Source organism: Pseudopodoces humilis, chromosome 6 (genome assembly GCF_049639895.1).
Source record: "Pseudopodoces humilis isolate 2021_Gansu_Grassland_sample_001 chromosome 6, ASM4963989v1, whole genome shotgun sequence".
Taxonomy (NCBI): Eukaryota; Metazoa; Chordata; class Aves; order Passeriformes; family Paridae; genus Pseudopodoces; species Pseudopodoces humilis.
In genome coordinates this window covers 10,275,098-10,296,232 of record NC_142205.1, presented here as the reverse complement: position 1 = coordinate 10,296,232, position 21,135 = coordinate 10,275,098, and the positions used below count along the sequence as shown (strand labels likewise).

The 21,135-nt window shown below is 43.0% G+C and overlaps 1 protein-coding gene across 1 annotated transcript in view; it reads left to right on the top strand.

Moving 5' to 3' along the window:
• Positions 1 to 13,666: 13,666 nt before the first annotated feature.
• CPZ (carboxypeptidase Z) overlaps positions 13,667 to 21,135 on the top strand; it is a 33,781-nt gene continuing 26,312 nt past the window's right edge. The window contains exon 1 of the mRNA XM_005517868.3: positions 13,667 to 13,848. Coding sequence (XP_005517925.2) covers positions 13,761 to 13,848 — 88 coding nt within the window. The 5' untranslated portion in view covers positions 13,667 to 13,760. The remainder of the gene's footprint in view (positions 13,849 to 21,135) is intronic.

Below are 21,135 nucleotides of genomic sequence, written 5' to 3'. Positions count from 1 at the left end.
GGTTGGTTTTTTTTCAGGTAAGCTCTGAGACTGACAGACTGAGTTACTGAGGCAATAAAGTCAAAGTATTGCTTAAACTACAGGTTCCCAAAGGGTTTAGGTATGACCTGGCTCCCAGCCTGCTAAATCCTGACAGGATGGATGTGCTTCACTACAAAACTAGTTTTCTTGGATGAGAACTTTAGTGTCTCTGAGCTTAGATGGCAGCTGAGCACTGAGGACCTTGAATTCTGTGAATTTTCTCCCCATATATTCCTTAGCCTCACTGAAGAGCAGGCATGTTATTCATCTGGGTAAATCAGCATCCAATAAACTTCTGCAAATAATCTGTGCAGCTCAGTCATTATTGAATACATATTTACCTTGTCTTAACGTGAATAATGCCGGTATTGAACTTAAATTTCAGAGCTAATTGCAATGTTACGCTTGTTACATGGCTAAATATGTTTACAGCTGGAGTCTATGGCATCAAAAATAATTTCCAGCTTAAATGGCTCTATGATTTTAAGTGACAATCCAAGTTTCTTAGTGCAAGTACTTGGATATGAACAGAGATTGATCATGCTCTTTACAACTGTGGGTTAAAATTTGAGCTTTTAGAAACATTTAACAGCATTGAGCCTTATTGAAAAAAAAAATACCTACAACAAGATATTCAAGCCTCTCTGACTGAAACTTAAAAAAAACTCAAAACAATCCATCAGACACAAGCCACAAACTGAAGACAGATATCTAGGGTGAGTGGGAAGGTTTGACTACATCACCTAGAGGGCATATTTTCTGTTGTATTTGAGGTTCTTTTTTCCCCCCAAATAATTACGTGCACTTGTGCACATAGAATGAACAAGTGACTGTGTGTCTGTCTCAAAAGCACATAGCATATTTCAGTATTGTGAAGAGCAAATGGTTTGTTCAGTCTGGTTCAGGAGGACACCTGGTTTGTGGGAGGTGTTAATTACACAAGTAAATTTGAGGTTCTGCTCTTTATTTTTGGAAAGTAGTCCAATTAATATTTAATGGCTCAGCTGGAGACACAGCAGAGATGACCTTAAGAAAGGTTGTAAATATATGAATACCTTTCAGAAGCCTGGGGGAGCAAAATGTCACCTGGCACAGTATATGCAGCCAGCTCCTTCTCTGAGCTGGAGCTGCTTTTTCCTGTGGCTTGTGAATGGGAAACAGGCCAAAACACTGGTCCCATTTCTGCATATCCCTGATTCTTCTCCCTTTAATGTCAGATTTTCCTTGCCAGGACAGGAGGGTGCAGGATGCAAACTTGGTGCTTCTGCTCTTTTCTGTAAGTGAGCAATGCATGAACCATGAGCTGCTCCCAGCCAGGCTTCTCATACATTCTCTATGCAAATGAAACATATTGCAAAGCAGGTATGTTAGATGTCATAGGGTCCATATGGTTTTAAAGGTAGTTTTGAGCGTTGAGAACTACAGATAATTCCAGTTCAGTGACATCACTTTTTAACTAGATACCTTAAAATATTATAAACCATAAGTGAAGCCCCCTCATTTTAGTGTCCAATCCATTATCACAAGAGTGGAAATTGTTGAGTGCAGTCCACTGTGGACAGTAAGGATGCAAAAAAAAACCTCCAAAAACATCTCCTTTGGGACAGAGCCTAAGTTTTGTTGTGCATGTTTCATCCATCTCACTGCATCCTGCTGTGTCATATACAGGTTTGTATCCAGCAAATTCAGAGCAAACTATCCAACATATCTTAAAATTTCCTTTACCAAATGGATTGAAATATTCAAGCACTTTCCAAGAAAACTCCTCATGCCTAACACTAGAGTAGTTTTACTTAACCCACTTTCCCAATTTGATTTTTTTTCCAACCAAGGCGTAGCACTCAAATTGTACCTCAATGAAGCCTGACCGTAAGTGGCAGACTCATTACCACCTTCTTTTCACTTTTATAATTCCTGTCCTTACATATCCAACCACTCTGCTCTCTTTGCTTGCAGCTGTCAGCCCTGATGCACGTTTTCAGGATGTTCTCTGAAACCAAATAAACTGCTCGGTGCCCTTGCTCCATGGCACGGGACTGGAGATGGGGTTTGTGTGGTTTGTGTGTGCTCCTCCACGGAAACATTTAAACATGCTTTATGTCCTATGTTTCATATTTGCCTTTTATCATGGGAAAACAAAATGCTAGTTGGTGACTTGTGACCTTTGTGTTACAAAAGGCTGCTGATCACTCCTTGCAGTTCTTAGCTCAGACTGGCTTTCAGCTTGAAATCTGGCTTTTCAGCTAATCAGACCCTTATTGTTATCATTGTTAATGAAGCCTGCTTTAGGCATTTAACATATATTTTGGGCTTCTCACACAGTATTCTGAATACTTCATTATCCTTTTATTCTTAATACCTTGCTGGAAGCCAGATAAGTACTAGAACTGCTATTCTCAGGACACCTGAGGCACAGACAGATGAAAGACCACACAGCCAGAAAAGGATCGAATTGCAGGAAATATGGTTTAGAAAATACCTAGGAATGGAAGACTAATAAGGTCATCCTGAATCTGTCTGTTGATCTTTTGCTCAAAGATTCTCAGGCATTTAAAAAGTGCTTCTCATAATGGTTAAGCATACCTCAGAGTCCACAGCAGAGCTGAATTTTTGGGAGAAAGATATTTAGGATACAAGAATAGGATGCTGCTCCTCCTCTCATCTTGAGAAGCTTGCTGTGCCAGCACCATGCACAAGAAGGAGTGGCAGACACCCCTTACTCATAAAACACAGCTGTATGTGTGGAAGCTACAGCTACAGCTCCCTTTTGAGCTTTTCTAGATGGTGCTTCAGTGTTCTTCTCTGGGTGTGACTGCTCAGGCTTGGATCTCTCTTCTTGGAGAATACTACCTTGGCCAGGCTGGAGTTTTGGTAAAAATTCGAGATGCTGTGTGTGAGAGAGAGCAGGCTCCATGTACAGCATGGTGAAGTTCAGTGGGTTTATCACATTTATCACAAAGAAGGGATGATGACCCTGCCTCTCTTCTGAGAGCTGCTTATATCCCATCTGTGTATTACATCTCACTCATTTTATTAGTGGGCAGAAAAGAAGTTTCCTGAATCAGAAAATAAGTTCAGGGAAAGATCCTGACTTTGCTGACTTCCAGTGGAGGTGAGGGAAGATTTTACTTGAAAGTTTTCATCAGACTCCAAGACTAAATTTGCAGAAATCTTTTTAGAAGGTCGTGTAAGACCACTTCAGTTATGAGGTCTGCTCACTGAATTAATCACATTAAAGAAAAAAAAAAAGCTTGATTCATGTATGCCTTAGCAAACCACCTTAACAGCACTGAATGGAAATATAATCCAAGGTGTATGTTTTTCTAAAAGCAGCAGCAAAGGTGTCAAGCAGACTGAAAACGCAGATGGTGTGGCTATCGAGGAGCCTGCACTCCAGTGCTCTGACAGTCACTTACACCTCTGAGCCCTTTTCTCCCTGAGCTTTCTCAGGCTGCTGTGCACACTCCTGCTGTCCTCTCTCTGATGCGTTCCTGTGGCTTGCAGAGCATCTGCAGTCACTCCAGCCCACCAAATGTGGCACCTGCAAACTCCTTTTTTACAGACCCAGAGGAACAGAGTGGTTCTGAAAAGTGATTCAAACATAGGGTATGTTCCTTCCTTCTTAAACCCCCTGTTCATTCTTCTTATTCATAAATTACCTCCTACACAATTATTTTAATTTCCAGCCTTAAAGCTGAACATGAACAGCATTTTCTCTTAGCATCTCCTCCAGCCTGTCTTCCCTTATCTACTGCTGGAAGCTCATTCAATTCCCATGCTTCCTCCACATTTGTTGGCTTGTAAAGTTTATACTTGTCCTCTGGTTTCTCAGGTCAGCTGAAAGGCAGGCTATTCAGACCCTTCTCTCCTTGATGCATTCCCTTGGGTTATTTTGATGGTACTCTCACTTTTTCTTTTTTTTTCCCCTGTGTTTTTGTTTTTCTGTGGGGTTTCTTTGTTGTCTTTAATCAGTTTTCCAGGACAGCCTTTTCAGTTTTTAATTTTCTGCAGCTGAGCAGGATTGCAAAATGCAAATTAAACAAACTAGGAAGAAAGCTGTGCCCCTCACTTTTTTGTTCTCAAGAAAGCAAGCTGATACAGGAATAAACCGAATCTTACTGAATCGCCTTTGTCCCTTGGGATTATGGCCTACCAATTTCTGCAGTCAGTGGTACATAGAGAGTAATAATATGACTGCTGTTACATTCTCACTTTCAGATAAAATTACCAGATATCCATTTATGGCTGAATCAAGGTGTTCAGCATGAATTCCTCATAAAAATAACATTCTTACTGTTAGAGCTTCCATAAATCTTCCCACCTACTGTCCTAATAAGCATAATACAGGGAAGATTGGATGGAAATTCAACCTACCCCATGTGGTTTATAGTGGGTTTCTTCAGGCTGTTCCTGCAAGGGCTGAATGTCTGTAATTGCCCTGGCACTTCAGAGCCTCCATGTCCAAATCTGACGCTCTCAGGTTCAGCCCTCAAGTTTCAGTCACCTTTTGATTTTCAGTTGATTCTCATATCATGATATGAACCTGCAAAAAACCCAGATAAATGGATCCCAGGACCTTCAGCTTTGTCATTTCCCCCACTGACATTGATTTGATGAGCCCTGAGGACGGCTGTTTGGCAACTGGAAGCAGAAGAGCATCAACATTAGGTGGAGTATGTAAATAGTTTACTCTGACACCCTGGCTTCCTCACAGAGGTTGGACTGCTGATACCATGCATTTTACTCCAGGGAGACAGAAGGTGTGATTCGAGCTCTGTCTAGCACAATAATCTGCAAGGAAATGGAAAAACTCAGGAATTTCTCTGGATATCTGTTCTCCAAATTTGTCCTGCTTAGCAGTGCTTTTAAAGAAAGTCCTGACTAATAAAAGTTTTGTCCAGTAAAGTTAATATTTTTGATGAGACACCAGTTCTTTTTTGTTCCCTAATGATAGTAAAAGATAACTCAGTGATATGAACGGTTGAGGGAAGTTAGAAAAATGTAAATTCCCAGCTTTCATAGGGATCTCAGTGTCACAGTAGCTCAGGTTGTTAATGGTATGACTAGAATGACCAATGACAGCCTTGGAGCTCCTAAGGGTCTTGTCCTGAAGCCTTGTAGGCTGAAGAATTCTCTCCCATAGTGCTCAATTTGATATGTGGGTGAAAAGGCATTTCTCATACCTGTTCAAAATTTAGCAGTTCTGGCCCAGCTCCTTGACCAGGGAAGCATGATGATATCAGTAGCACTAGATTACACTGGCAGAGTTTTTATTCCAGAATGCTGGGTTTTTAGAAAAGCAGAGAGGAGTATTTGACTAACTGATGGAGCTGTTCCCAGAGTTTAGCCCATGACTGGTATTGTTCCTCAGTTTAGCCTGTGGCTAGTAATTAAGACCTTATAGCTGTTCCTTTTCTCTCCCTACTGCCTTGTGCTGATTCTCTTGACCCCTCATAACTGTGTCTTGGCCTGCTCTGTTCAGGTTATTTTTTCAGACCCTTGACTATCAAATTAGTCATTATTTGGCCAAGAAAAAACCAAATTCAACAGCTCAAATAATTTCTCATGATGAGTCAATGCTTAAGCCCCCATCCAATTTGTTACCTCTCTGCAAATCCTTTCCAATTTGTTAATGCTTTTCCCGAAATGGAAACACTCATGCTTCCCTTGCCATTGAATGCACAATAGCCTGACTGAAGGATGGCACATATCAGTGCTTGCAGGACTCTGTAGCTCTCTAGTGGACCCTGGGACAAGCCATGAGGCAGCCCTGAAAGTGGCACAGCACCACCACCCTGCCCTCCCCACTCAGGACTTTGTGCGTCCTGCACTTGAAATAGAAATCTAGATACTAATGGGTTTCTTACAAATAGCCTGGGGAGCCAGGAAGCTGCATGTGGGTCTGGTATGGCCATGTAGATATTGTTGAAGCTGGGAGGACAACACTGGGCTCAGCAGGCTGTTTGTGATGGCTCTATGGGGCTGGGAATCGTGCTGCTGGAAATCCTGGCAGCATGGGGTCCTGCATGACCTCAGGGACAGCCTCCAGCCTGGTCTCTGCCCTTTGCTATCCCTATCCAGTACCTTTAGTGCCTGTGGGCAATTCAGCACAAATTTAATCTGCACATGGTGAGTGGAGCATGCCTAAATACTGCAGGCTAGAGATATTGTCTTCCAAGGATTGTCTGGGGGAAAAAAAATGATGGTTTTGTATTTGGTCTGAAGTAACCACTGGTAGATATTTGATACACTGACAGAGGTTTTGTAAATTATTTTAATAAATGCAGAAAATAATATTTGAACTAAAAACCCTTATATTTTAAAAGATTCTCTGCTTATTTTTTATAGGCTGTTCCACTCTAAAGAATTGGAACCTTGGTATAAAAAAATAAATATTAAGATACTTGCATATTATCATGGCACAGATATTTAGCGTGGTATAGACTCTAAGTATACTGCTATGTTATTTTGAAGTACTTAAATATCATATAAAACATTTAATTTTAACTGATTTAGCACCATTTTTCTCCTGGTGTTAAGCCAGACTTGTGTCTCAGAAGTGTATTTCTGAAAGTGAAGTTAAAATCCTCAGAGCTGTCATGTTAGTATCATCTGAAACAGCTATTGGTTCTTGCTATCTGAGATGAACTCCCAGTTTTCTGGAGAGTGCCAACCCTGGAGGGCCTTATTTTTCTTTGGGATTCTTTTTTGCCAAGGATCTGCTTTAAAAGCATCAGGGTCTCTTAAATATTTGCCCCACTGGGTATCTACAAACTACTGCACTCCAAATCACTTTTTCAAAATGCTTCCCAGCACCTCTGTGAACGTGAAAAGCAAGCCCCAGAGAACCTCTTTTGAATGTTTTGGCATTAATGTTCTGTGAGACAGGAAGAAGAGATGAAGTGAAATGAGTCTCAAAATAGGACTGTCAAGCTCTTTTCTGGTAGAACTTACATTAATTTTTAATACTCCATCTGTGATCAGAAGAAAAGAAAGATCTTTAGTTCTCAGCACAGATCTTTTTTGAGCACACATTTTTCCTTGTAGCTGTTATATATTCAGTTCTATGCTTCACTAACATATTTGTATTATTTTTCTTGCTTTATGGGAATCAGGCAGAGTCACCTTTGGGTCTCATCTTGAACAAAAACAGCAAAATGCATCACCAGTAACCCCTCAGCAGTAATCCTGCTTTTCTACTTTACATGTGGGAGTAATAAGAGGCAGCCTTTGAGAGGATAACAAGGTCCTTATGTCAGCCCTATCTTTTTAAGGATTAAATTTAAATAATATTGTGTGCTTATAGCAGGATCTGGTGATCAGTGCATGTTATTTTGCACATGTTCTCCTGGATATAGAATCATATTTATTACTGTTGTCCCTTTGTGGTCTCATTCTACCATCTGGTGCCAGGTTCCCTTCCACTCTTTTGTACCATTTGTGTCTTTGATCATGGCTGAATTTTAACTAGATATCATTTTCTCCTGTCATCAAAAGAAACTTTCTGAGTGGCTTCATTTCTTACTGATTAACTCAAACAAGCACGGAGACCACATGAAGGGTAGGCTAAAAGAAAGGCACGTATCCAGTTGAATCTTTGGAGGATGGTAGGGCCTTCTCCAGTTTTAATTGTGTTCTTCTGCATTATGATAGGATCAGTTCAGTGAATCACCTGGAAGTGGTATAAGCAACTAATTTTGTGGGTCAGTGATTTAGCTAATCTGTGACAAATCAGAAGATTAAAACAGAATTTAATTATCCCTGACAGTACTTGTATTGAATTTAAATAATTTAAATATTTTTCAAGAGCTGAATTTTTTAACATGTATTATATTTAATCAGGAAGGGAAGATGTATCTATGACTATAATATTAAGTGAGGGAAGTAAACCCACCCACTCTTTGCTTGCTTTTGTTTGCAGCTTATGAGGAAAAACTGGGGGAAAGAAATTGGCAAAACACGTCAAAATAAAAAAAAATAAAATAAAGATCAATTTTGAAGCTATTGCAGGATTTTTTTTTTTTGAGTATGGTGAAACTGGTTCACACTGAAGAAGTTTACTGGAGCATTATTCTTTCTCCCCTAGTGGGTTGGCACAATTATGTACTTGATCAATAATGATGAAAAATAACTTGTAGAGGCTACAGAGGATTTTGAAGTATTTGAGACATGTAGGCAGATGTAGTCCATGAACCATGTAGGTTAAAATTTTAGGGTACATTGTGTAGGAAAATAGGAAATCCTGTTCTTGTGGTCTTTTTCTTTATAGTCTCTCAATCAAATTTCCAGCACTCAATGTTTATGTATGGCAGTTTCTAAGGCAGGTTTAATCTTGTGGGTCATAACAGGAACAAATTGAAAGTTGAGATAAAAGGCACTACTGGAAAAACTCTCAGTGAGAAAGTTAAAAGCTCCCCAAGTGTAATGTAGATGGTCTCAGAAGGCACAGAGAAGCATCCCAAAATATCTGCTTAAGTGCAGAGCTCAGAATAGCCTGTGTATCTTTAGAGGAAATTAGCCATCTCTTTTCTACATGCATGTTAATTTGAATTAGAAATATTTGTTTGGAGAACAAATCTGTTTTCCTTTTTTAACTTAGCAGCTAGAAGCTGAAAGAGAAGCCCTTGTGGGCCTTTTTCAGCTCTCTGCTGTTACACGAAGCTCAATCTGTTCACAGGGAGATAAGGTCTTGCAAAGACAGGTAGAATATAGTTGGATTTTTTTAAAATATTGATACTGCTTTGTAGGAAGTTGCTGATTTACTCCTTGTCTGTCCTGAGAGCAGTTCCTCTTCTCTGCCCTGTTTTGTGGAAACTCAAAAAGGGAGATAAAAAAAAAATAAACAAAACCCACAAAATGCAATTGGTTGCTTCTGTGCAAATGAAAATAACTCCTGGATTAATTTAAACTACTGTAAAGTCCTAAAACCACAGCTGATAACTTTGTGCTGGAGCAGATGTGATGTGCTGCCACTTTGTGCCAGCTTCACTGGCACCTAGTAGGGGAGAGAATAACAAGTCATCAGGCAGCATTTTCATCTGGTCTCTGTCTGTTTGTCCTTCAGAAAAGTTATCTAGACAGAACTGCTTCTGTTTAATGTTCAACCTCCTCTCAACAGAGTCAAAATAATGACTCAAAAGGTAATGAAGCCCTGTCTAAATCTAAGATATTCCTCTGCTAGATTTCTCTTACAATAGTAAGAATCATGAGAATGCAAGCAAGTTAAATGTACTGTATTTAATCCCACGTTGAGTACCTGCCAAGGACATAAACCATTTTTGGTATTTAGTCCAGTCTGAGGATTTCTGGATAGCTGCTGTACTGTGGACTGCTGGCTAACAGAAAGGTCAGATCAGGAAAAACACAGTCAGCAATAGCAGCTAGTTAAATTATCTACTTTTAGTGCAGTGATTCAAATGCAAATGATGGAACCCAGGTGAAGTTGTTACATCTGCTTAACAGTCTGGGATTCACTGGTTCACTTTTAAGATTCTTTTAGAATTGGGGTGAAAATATCAAATTTAACCCTAAGCCAGAACTTGTTGTCAACTTCCTGAGAAGACTAGAATATTTACTATAACCCGGAAATGAATATAGAGAGGCTGAGAAATCCCTCTGTTCACAATCATCCCTTCCCCAGTTGCTGTTAATGCTTTTGGGTTTGGTCATGCAGCTGTGCAATTCCTGCTAGTCCCATTTGCTATAGTTAGTGTTAACACACAACAAAAATTTGAGGAAGAAAAGTGATATACTCTGCTTATAATGGGCTATAAAAAAACCAGACAAGTTAGAAATGCTGGATGGCTGGAAATATAAGTAATATAGTGTAAGTGTTAAGAGTAGTTCAGATACAGAAAGGTGCAGGTCTGCAGGGGAACCCAGAGGTGACAAACATGCCAAAGCTTCACAGAAAGACATGCTCTAAAGCCTGGGATCAAATCCCTTGGAAAAGAAGAAAAGAACAGGCAATCTAAGCTAAAAGTGAAATAACCCTTCCAGACCCATTTTCTGTACTTTAGGGCATGCAAGCATGGAAACATTTATAGATGGTGGTGACAAACTGATAAATTTACCTTTGTTTTTAATTACCTGAATGTCATTCTTAGGTCCCCATCTATCCTACTTATGCTCTAAATTTTTTATCCTGCTATCAAATAGATATCCTGGTTGAATGTAAATAGTTTGTGAAAGCTGAGGAACAAAGAAGCTTGGAGCTTGCCAGCTACTGACAGCTTTATTTAGTTGATGCAGTGGAGCTTGTGAAGGATGTGATATTTGTGGTGTCACCCAGGCAATGAGGACATGTGCAAGTTCAGACAGAAACGAGGGTGAGTCCCATGGTGGCAAGCACACACACATGATTCCAGACAAGCTGGTTTGCCACCAGCACTCACAGAAGTGCACAGGGCCCAGCCCTGCTGTCTGTCCATGGCTGTTCAGGTTGGAGGCTGACTGGTGAAACACACGTGCTCTCTCTCTGGGTTCACAGCCACGCTCACACTTCTCAAACATCAGCACAAGCTCTCAGGTCATGTCTGAATCCTGGGCCCTTTACCCAGACACTGATCCACACCTCGAGTCTTTTCAGATGAGTCCTCTCCTGCTTGCCTGCTAATCCAGACTGAAGTTTGCTAGCAAACTACACCTGCACACACATGGACAGGGCATTGTGTTCACTTGGCAAATATAAACACATCCAGGTCTCTCCAGAGGCTGACACCTACACCTTGCAGCTTACACCTCAGCCTCTCAGGTTGCTGGCATTTTGACCAGCTCACACACCTAGGTCAGAGAGGGAGATTGCAGAGTAGGAGGGAAAAAAGTTAAGGATTGAATATGAAAACAGACTGGATATTCAGTGGTCAGGCACAAGTGCTCAGAAGAGTGTACAGCCCGACAGACTATCTGCATGCAGCCATTCCTTTTAATCTCCTCCTCTGATTTTCCTGCTCTTGGCCTCCCTGATCCACACTTCTTCTTCCCTTTACTCCTTCCCCTTAGCAGGCCATCATAAGATTACATAGTCTGAATTCACTTCTAATATCCAATAATAATGACTTTAACCACATTTTATGTTTCTAATCACTGACAAAGTTCAACCTGACCCTCCTCAAGGATGTGCCCATACTGTTCCTTTAATGGTCCATCAGGAATTGACCAACATGTTCTAGTTCCTGTCAATGTCTCCTTCATCACTTGCTTGTTAATTCCTGAGGGTCTGTGGGTTTAATTTATCACTTGTTTATCCTGCTCTGATAGTCCTTATACTGCCTCCATTTGAGTCTGTGGGAGAGGGTGGTGGTGTGAGGGTCTGGAAATCAATGCATGGACAAACCACAAATAACATTAGGTAGGTACAATATCTTGAGAACAAGAAATTATGTAATGTGTGCCACGATATTTTAATTCAGGGAAATAGCAAATGAACATTCCCAAATGACACCAAATCAGTACTCCCGGTGGGACATGACTTTGTCTCATTAGTATTTGAAACTCAGTATGAATGGCACAGTATGAATGTGGAGTATCCCAGTGCTAATAGCACTGGTGAAAACAGGTGGCAGTGGTTTCTATAATGTTATGGGGGATCCTGGTAAAGGGGGATTACATTTGCTGGTGTTTTAAAATACACTGTCCCAAAGTATGTGGCATCTACACTGGCAGTAGTGGCTTAAGTGCAGTGGAGGGGAGAAGACACTCACAAAGATATAGTGCCTAGGCTGGAGGGTAGGAAACAGAGAAATTACAGGCAGAAAAACATGCCAACAACAACAAAAAAATAAGTGCAAAGATGACAGGACTATAGATAGTACAGAATTAGTTCTGCAGCAGAGTTCACCACCACAAGCATTGGGATGGATGCAACAGAATCTCCCTCCACTCTCAAGGGCTGCAGAAAACTGCAGTAAAGACATGAGCATTTCCAAGGGCTGAGGGTTGGCTTCTGTTTGCAGGTATAACCTCTGCTGCCTTTTGTTGTAAAAAATTGAGCCACGTCACTTTGTTTAGTGCTGAGCAACTCCTTTTTGCCCTTTAACACAAAATGCACGGCCTGGGCACACAGCAAACCTTGGGCTTGGACACACCCTCAGCTGTATCTGAGCACATCAGGTACAAGTGTACAGACTGGTGTTCAGGGCAGCCAGTTGTTGGGGAGTTAGGCAGAAGATGAAGTATCCCTTCCCTTGGAGGCCACACTTCCAGTGCTGTGTTACTTTTTTTTTCTCCTTGAAGGTCCAGCCATACTGCTGTGTGATCAGGATAAAAACTAAGGCAGGTAAATAGTATACCTGTCCTTGGAAGTTTGTTCTTTGAACTCTGATAGGCTTTGGTGATGTTTAGTCAGTTTAGACAGGGCAGACTGCAGTCTCCAGATCTAGAAGGAAATCCTGGAGACCAAAGGCCAACCTGCCTTGCAGAGCCTGGAAGCAGAGGATATACTTGACTGCTGATGCTGAGCTTCTCATCTCTTTCAAATGAGATGGGACATCAATTACTTTTTGAGAGACACACAGCTTTCTCCTGCCCTGTCTGCCTCTTTAGTGGTTTCCCCATGGGGGGTTCATTTGATTACATTACCATACAACAACATAACTCCTGACTGATCTCCGATACTGATCAGCAGGAGCCAGCAAGCTCTACCTGCAAGGACAGATTCTCTGCTCTTGTGTGTAAGCAGGTATCTGCTCTCAAAGGAACATGCACTGCCTGAAAAGATAGGATACTTTGGTCTGTTTTGGTCTAATTCTTGTGCAAAATTTCCCTTTTTTCTGTGATATGGGATGATTTTTGATGTGTAGGTAAGACATGCATCTTAATTAAGGTACGCTTCTCCACCGTACCTGTTGCACAGAAATAAAAACATAGAGCACATATTTCTCTAAAATATACTGAAAAAATTCCACCAAAACCAACAAAACAAGAAAATTAAAAGATAAATTTGCTATCAATATTAATATTAATATAAATTTACCATCCAGTTCAAACCTTATAATGCTGTCCTGGAGTCTTACCTACAAATTTATTCTGTGAAGTTATTCTTTTTTAAGAGAAGACAGAAAATACTGGAATCCCTCCAGATAACTCGATCTTATCTTAAGTAAAATGCCCAGGAGGAGCGTGCAGAGGGGGATCCTGGTGGCTGTTCTGTGCATTCCCGTTCTCTGTGTGCTGGAGGGGATGCAGCTCAGAGACCCTTCACTGCCTTGTTATGGTTCAAACTCGCAGTTAAGTATGTGATGAAATACCACTGTGAGAGGAAAACTGCTTTCAGTTGTTTGCTTTTCTCTGTCTCTTCCCTCTGCTCTCTCCAGACAGTTCTCTTGGCTTCAGGGAGACACTTTCACGAATGTCCCTGGTCCCTTAGGAAAAGTGTAGCGCGGAGCCCAAAGGGACCAGCGGTGGGAGCAGCAGGGCACAGCCCTGTCGGGTTCTCTCTTTGCTCAAAGTGTTTATGAAATTGTAAACCAGGCTGCAAGAGGGAGACGGTCTGGAGGCAGAGGGGAGGGGGAGCTCATTCCTCCTCCCTCTCTGTCTCAAAGCCTTTTGCTTTCCAAGCTCCAATGCAGCTGAAATCTGACGCCTGGACTGCACACACTGTGAGACGTGGGCATGCCCTTGCAGTGCACTGATTTCCTCTGCAGCTTGGAGAGCCAGAGCCACGCTGAGGCTCAGGAGAGGAGTCACTCATCAGGCAGTGAGTGCCACATCACTGTGCTGCCTGTGCAAGGGGCTCCAGCATGGTCCTGAGGCTCCTGCTCCTCCTCGGTGGGCTGCTTAGGGCCACCAAGCCAGCGCCCCGCTGTGAAACCGGCCAGGAGACCCTAGGTAAGGCTAACCACCCCAAAAGTCCTCCTTCTCTTCTTCCTTCTCCTGGAAATAAGTAAGGAGTTCCAGCTTCAAGGAGAGGGAGACAGGAGCTGTCAGTCTCGCCTAGAGATGAGGGGGATCAGCTCTGGAAATCTGCACAGTGCTGGTGGTGAAACTGGGGCTGTGCCTGGGAAGTTCGGATGGGAAGGTGGGAGGTGTGTGGCTGTGCAACAGAAAAACAAGGCTGTGATGTAAGGGAACATAATGATTCCTCATCACCATCTTTAAGGCTGTCACAGAGGCGTCTTTCTGTCAGTCTGTGGAGTTCCCAGTTGCTCCCTGTTGTGTTAGGACCCCCCCTCATTTTTATGGGGAATGTAGAAGGTTTGCCCCATCTCTGGCCTTGCCTTCTAGGAATGTGGTAGTCAGATTGAAAGAAGGTGAACTTTTAACCTTCTGTATGCTTTTCTGCTTAAAAAAAAAAAAAAAAAAAGTTTTTTCCTTACATTTAGCTTTAGGTCATTTATTTCAAGTCCAAAGTATGAGATTTATTAGGATCTGACAGCTGTGGGGCGTGTTTTAGGTTGCTATAAGCAATATGGAATTTGTTTGAGTTGATTGGCTGGAAAAGCAGATTTACCCTTTAGAATAAAGGTTAAATAGGAACATGCTGCTAAATTATTGAAAGTTTTGATTCAGTAAACAGCTGACTAATAAAATATATTAACAGTGCCTTTAAAAAATACATGTTTTTTTATCAAGTGTGCTTAATTATGTGGGACAGTGAAGACATGAATTTCAGTGTAGTGACAAGATCTAATCCAGGAAAACTATTTTCAGAGAGTTTAAACTTAAAATGAGTCAGAAAAATATTTATTTTATAGGTTTACAGGAAGAGATAAGTTAACCTGAAACTGACCTTAATGCTACCCAAGGAAATTCAACTACATTTCAGTGCTTAAATATAAGCCATAGACTGTCACTGGCATTGAAGTGCTACACAGTAGAGTCCATGTGCCATGTACTGCAGATAATTTGAGAGTACTTGTTCCCACGAACATCAAAGTGAGGTCTACCACAGCCTAAAGGGATTTTATTTTTGGATAAAGCTGCACAAAGGGGAGTTGTAGACTATTTACAGCCAATTACAGGAAGAGGCTGTGTGGTTTGCAGCATGACCTTTCTCTGTGAGGTATGATTCTGCTCCAGTTCCAGCTGATCAGAGTCTTGCCATGGGATATTAATCCTAGCAACCATAAAAGTACGGATCATTGAGGGGTGACTCGTGTGTGTTGGCAGCTGTGGTGTCTTTAGGGTAGGGCTTGCAGAAAGGATACGCTGCTAGAGGGATGGCTAGAGGTAGGGGAAGGGAGCTGTCAATGGCACCCCACCTAGGGGACACTCTTCACACTGGAGGGCTGTTGGATCAGACAATAAAGCAGCAGCTTGGACATTGAGAGACTGACAGGTTTCTCAAGGGTCTTTCTTTTCTAAGAGAGGGATAAGATCATGTCAGGCCGCATGAAAAGAAAGGGGCCTGCAGTGATGCACACCTTCTCAAATGGACTTTGCAGGGGTCTCCTCTCAGTGTTCAGGGCACAGGATATATCTTCAGCTGTAGCAGGGGGATTTTCTCTCCTGTTTTGGGACCCCTTGTGTAGGCCTTGCTGTATCCCAGTGGTCAGACTTGTAGTGCCCTGCAAAAGGAGACCAGCCTGGAGCTGCTCTTGCAGAAGGGAACAGCAAGAACCAGTACAACTGTCTGACTTCCAGCAAGGCTGGAGCTGCTTTCTGCAGGCTTCCCGGTGGTATTTGTTCTGCAGTGACTCATTTTGGCTTTTTTTTTTTAATAAGAAGCCAAAATGAAACATGGTTTACAATACCAAGATCTTTTGAAAACGCTTTGTGCTTTTCTGTTAAGAAAAATAAGGAAATGATTATTGTCATCCAGCTCCACAATATGACACAGGCGTCACACCCTGTGTGGTGAGCTTTTTGGGCAGCAGTTGGGAGCTGTGGCACTGAGAGAGGGCAGATCCCTTCTCCCTATCTGTGTCCTGTATCCCTGGGGAGTCAGTAAGCTACTGTCTCTCTCAGTGATTAGATGTTATGAGATCCCACTGTCAGACCCTTATGAGTTTAGCTGGCCTCTTAGCCTATAGTTTAGGTAAGAAAAGTACAGCTGAGCATGTTTCCTCTGAGAGATGGCTAAACTTTTTCAGAGGGAGCTAATAAAACAGGTTCCATTGTGCATCTCTTCTACTGATGCTACTGTCTGATGTAGTCCAGCAGCAATTAGTTAAATGAAGTGCTCTATAAAAATTTGCAACTAAACTAAAAACCCACACAAGCCAACTGCAGTGATTTGTCTTCAAATAGATGACTTTCCTTGCAGCTGGGGACAACTCTGCAGTTGTGATGCTGCCGAGGTTAGGCTAAGGCTGCATAATAGAATCCTAGAAGGGTTTTGGTTGGAAGGGACCTCAAAGGTCATCTTGTTCCAGCCCCCGTGGCACAGACAGGGACACCTTCCACTAGATCGGGTAGCTCCAGTCCCCATCCAGCCTGGCCTTGAACACTTCCAGGATGGGACATAACAGTGAAAAAAACCTTTATCAATAGTGATGCTAAAAGCAATAAAGCCTTTCCTTTCCTGTCACGTGTATTCAGTGGGAGAGCTTTGCTGGGCGGTTCGGAGCAGGGATGCCCCGGTGGGGTTGCTGGGCAGTTCGGAGCAGGGATGCCCCGGTGGGGTTGCTGGGCAGTTCGGAGCAGGGATGCCCCGGTGGGGTTGCGATTCCCCGGCTCCTGCCGGGTGCTCGGGGAGGGCCCGCCGCAGGTGCGCCCTGGCCCCGCAGGCTCGGCTGTGGTGCCACCGTGCGGCTCCGCGGGCTGCGGGAGCACCGAACGACCCTCCACAAACCCTGCAGGCTGCCCCAGCCTTCTGCCGCCCTCCCCATGCCTGCCGCAGCCTTTGGAGGATGGCTGGGGCACGATGGCAGATGGCAGAACCGTGGGATTGCTGCGGCTGGAATCCAGCACTGTGATCTTCGAGCTCAACCCTCAACCCAGCACCGCTGGGCTCAGCACATCTACACATGTTTTAAATCCTTCCAGTTCTATATTCTATGTGAATATATAGAACCAGTTCCCTGGGCAGCCTGTTCCAAAGCTTGACAACTTTTCTGTGAAGAAATCTTCCCTAACATCTGACCCAAACCTCCCCATGACAAACCTGAGGGCATTTCCTCTTGTCCTTTTACTTGCTACCAGGGAGAACAGACTGACCCCACCCCACTACATCCCTTCTTCAGGCAATTGTAGAGAAGGAGAAGGTCCCCCTGAGCCTCCTATTCTCCAGGCAGGAGTCTAGAGGAGTGGAGCTCTTTAACCTGAAGCTGTGGAGGTAGGAGAGCAGCCAGAGTGCTGGTTGGCTCACCTGGTCACTTGTTGTCACTTGTGGGTCTCTCCTCCTCTTCCAAGCACCTTGTTTCATCATTTTGGCTTTCTCCTGAGACACACATTGTCCCTTCCTGAGGATCTCTGACCTTAGCCACTGGAGATGAGAGGGAGTTGGGAAGTACATGGAAGGGAGATGAGGAGTGAGAAACCACCAGGGCAGGAGGCAAGGGAAAATTTCAATATTTATTCTGGAGCCCAGAACAGATTTTGTGGCACTGGTTCCTCTCTGAGCTATAGCATTAAGACTGTCAGACTAGTCACTGTCAGACTGACAGAAAAAGCGTGTTCACACAGAGATGTTATACCTTTCCCCTCTTCTCTGCAGCTCCAAATTCCAAAATGTGCCAGTTTTTGCTAAGTAAAAGGTAAAAAAAAATGGAAAAGTATTTTCCTCCCATGATCTTCACACTGGCCCCAGCTCTGTGGGACTTGAGCAAATTTGCTCACCCGCTGTGGATGTTTCTGATGCTGGTTTCCTGGTGAAATCTGTGCACACACAGAGGCAGAGCCTCTCCAGCTGCTGCTGCTGCTGCTGTGATTGCACTGAGTGACCTGGCAGTGGGCTGGGGTCTTCTCCCTGCCCCGTGGGGTGCTCCCTCATCCTGCTGTGCTGGCAGGTGCTGACATGGAGCACTCACAGGACTGTGCTGCCACATGTGGGAAAGCCCAAGCTGCAGGAATCTCACTGGCTGGACCTGAGATGGATGTGTCCAAGTTGTGTCAAAACAAAAAAATGCAGAACTAGCGTCTACATCATGCTCACTCACGAGATGAGAAATTCCTGCTCTTTGTGAAGCCAGTTGTCATCACTGAATCATGTGAGCTCTGCTGAATTCCTGCCAGTGGCTCTAGGATTTCTACACAGTTTTTATTTTAGCAACACTGGCCTTCAGCTCCTTTCAACATGGGAAATGGGATCAGAAACAGACACTTAAGTGGGGAAGGTAAGTTTATATTGAAAATAAAACACCTTATACTGCTGAAATGATTTAGGCATGATTTTAACCTGAAGGCAAAGTTTTCCTCAGAATACTTGTACAGACGTCTTTAAAGTGTGGGGGTGTGAATAGATAGAAGTCAAAACTTGAACAAAACCCCGCTGCTCTTAGTCACAGCTAGGCTTTTAGCAAGACTTAATAACACTAATGGCTGATCCCCTATAACATTTGTAGACACTACCCCTCCCTTCACACAGTCACAGTGTTGGAGGATGCTGGCTGGCTGGCAGCTACCATGGTCCCCTTTGGGCTGTTGATGCCATGTGAGGGCCACCCCCTTCTGAAGCCTGGGCCAAGGGCTGGGTAAATGCCACGAGTTATTGCCTGATTCAGGGCTGGGCACAGAGGTACCATGCAGAAGTCACCTGTCATGTTGTGAACATGGTGTTTGAGGCTGGTGGGCCACATCCTGGTCTCTTCTCTGGGCTTTTATGATCCAGGGTTTTTATGACTACTGAACCTCCCAGCTGGATGCAGCTGTCACAGATTAGTGGAGTTTAGGGACTTGGGGTTACTTTGTCCACTTCAGAAATAAAACTGAAATTTCAATCCCTTAATTTATGCAGTTGTAACTCAACTGATATAATTGACACCAAATTTTTAGGGTAATAATAGGATACATTTATCTAAGAGACAATGTGAGATTAAGGCACATATTTAAGTCAAGGTTGTTAAATTAACTGTCAATCTTTTGTAACATGAAAGTACCACATTTGGTTAAAACTCTACTTACAGAAGAATCAGATGTGATGTTAATTATAACAGTCTTCATACATCTAAACTAAAGAAAAGACAGAGTTTATCTAGGGGGATGGACACACTGTTTATAGAGGATGGGATGATGTTTTGGCAAATGTTTTGGAAAGATTGTGGCAGAAGAGATACAACCCTCAATTTTTCAGACATGATCCTCTGTCCCATGGCATTCAACAGAGTTGGGCTTGCTTAAAGGAAAGCTTCTGACTGTGGTAGGCTGTTGGCCAAAGCACTTGGAGAGTACTACACCCTTAAACCATGGGAGCTGTAAGGAGTGTATGGTCACAGAGTAAAGCTATGGGGACATCACAGATCCAGATTACCTGGTTAATAAGTGTTTTCATCCTTCACCAAGCAACCTGGCAAAATAATTGATCCTTGATACAATCAATTGAGATAAAAAAGAGATTTCCTGACCTATTCCACCTTACTCCAGCTGTTGTTTAATGCCATCATTGCCCAGATATGAGCTTATTCTTCTTCCTTCGCTGACCAGACTCTGAGAGATGATCTCCATATGTCTCCAGATCATCCTGGTGCAGAGGAAATGCATATTCAGCAGCAGCCCTGTCACACATGCAGCTCACTAAGCCTCCAGCCAATTTGGCAACTGCTGGCCCACTTTGTTGTCACCATCTTTGTTGCATTTTACTTTCCCGACAGGTCATGTTTCCCTTGGAACTTGGAAAAGTTAAATTATGTTTATATTCAGGATTTGCAGCTCCTGAAGGATTCCTTGGAGCAGCACTTACCAGCCAGAGACACAGCTGGGGTGACAGCAGAGTCACTAGAGGCACCACGGCAGTGCTGGGGGCAGACAGACAGATAGAAATACTCTTCATCAGTTCTTTTAGGCACCTACAACTCCAAACACATTTAAGTGGCATCTGAACAACTAGAAACAAGGGAGGATTACTGGTGCCCACTAAGGCTGTCTTTGTGCCCTTTCCATGTGACAGGTCTTGGTGTGCATCTGCACAGATTTTGGCCTGTGGTCTGCAGTTTGTGATCTTACATCATCCATGGAAAAGCTTCAGCACCCTCTCACTGGCTCCAGAGCAGTCCTGAGAGAGAAACAACCCTGACTGCACTGCTGGTTGCAGTGTCATTGCTGTGGGAGCACCTTCAGTAATTCAATAAAAATGGATGTTTAACCAAATGCCAGGCAGCTGGTGGGTTAGAATGAAGGGTGACTGGCAATGAACACTGGCTTGCATCTTCCTGATGTGATCTTGCTCTGCAAAATAAAGACAGATGAAGCATTAATTTCTTTCAGGTGCTTCCAGGCTTCTTCAAGTGAGGGAGCAGGGTTAAAGGAGGGCTGCACAGAACTCTCGGGCACTGCTTCTGCCTGCTGCAAGCACATCACTCCCCCAAGCAGTTACTGCAGTTACTGGAGTGTTAATAGCATCTGTTCAGTCCTCTACTCACAAAACCTTTGATGTATCCAGAAAACTGAGTTAACCACATGGCTGCTTTGTGCAAGCACTCCTCTCTCTTCCAGTTTTCCTGGAATTTCTTCTCTGTGGCTGGGAATCTTCTCTACTTCTGCCCCTGCATATATGCCTTGGGTGTGTACCTGCCTTCTCTTCTGGGCTTTCTGCTCAACCATTCTCCCACTGCCCAAGGTACTCAGCTCTCTCATTTTTCTGCCACTAGTCCTCTTAAACCTGATGGTAACCTGATGATTCTGATCCATTTTAGTGTTATATAATGGATCTTGTCCTGCCCTTGTCCTTTTGCTGTAGCTAGGAGCTAGCTCTGGAAGCAGGCTGTGCTTTGCCATTTGAAGGTGCTGTTCCAGTGTTTTGCAAAGCTCAGCAGTGTTTGTATCTTGCTACTGATAGTAAGTTTTGTCTCTTTAGTGGCAAAGGCCACTAAAAGACACTTATCACTGAAAGACCAACTTGAACCGTGTAGAACAGGAGAGCAATAGTAATGTGATAAGGAACTGAAATGCTTTGTTTTGAAAAGTAGAAGCTTTGACTATAAACAGACTAAAATGAATACATATGTTCTTCTAGTTTAAAAAAGTATTGTAAGAAGCCAAATAAGCTGGGAGGCTGGTCTTTACAATATAAATTATCTC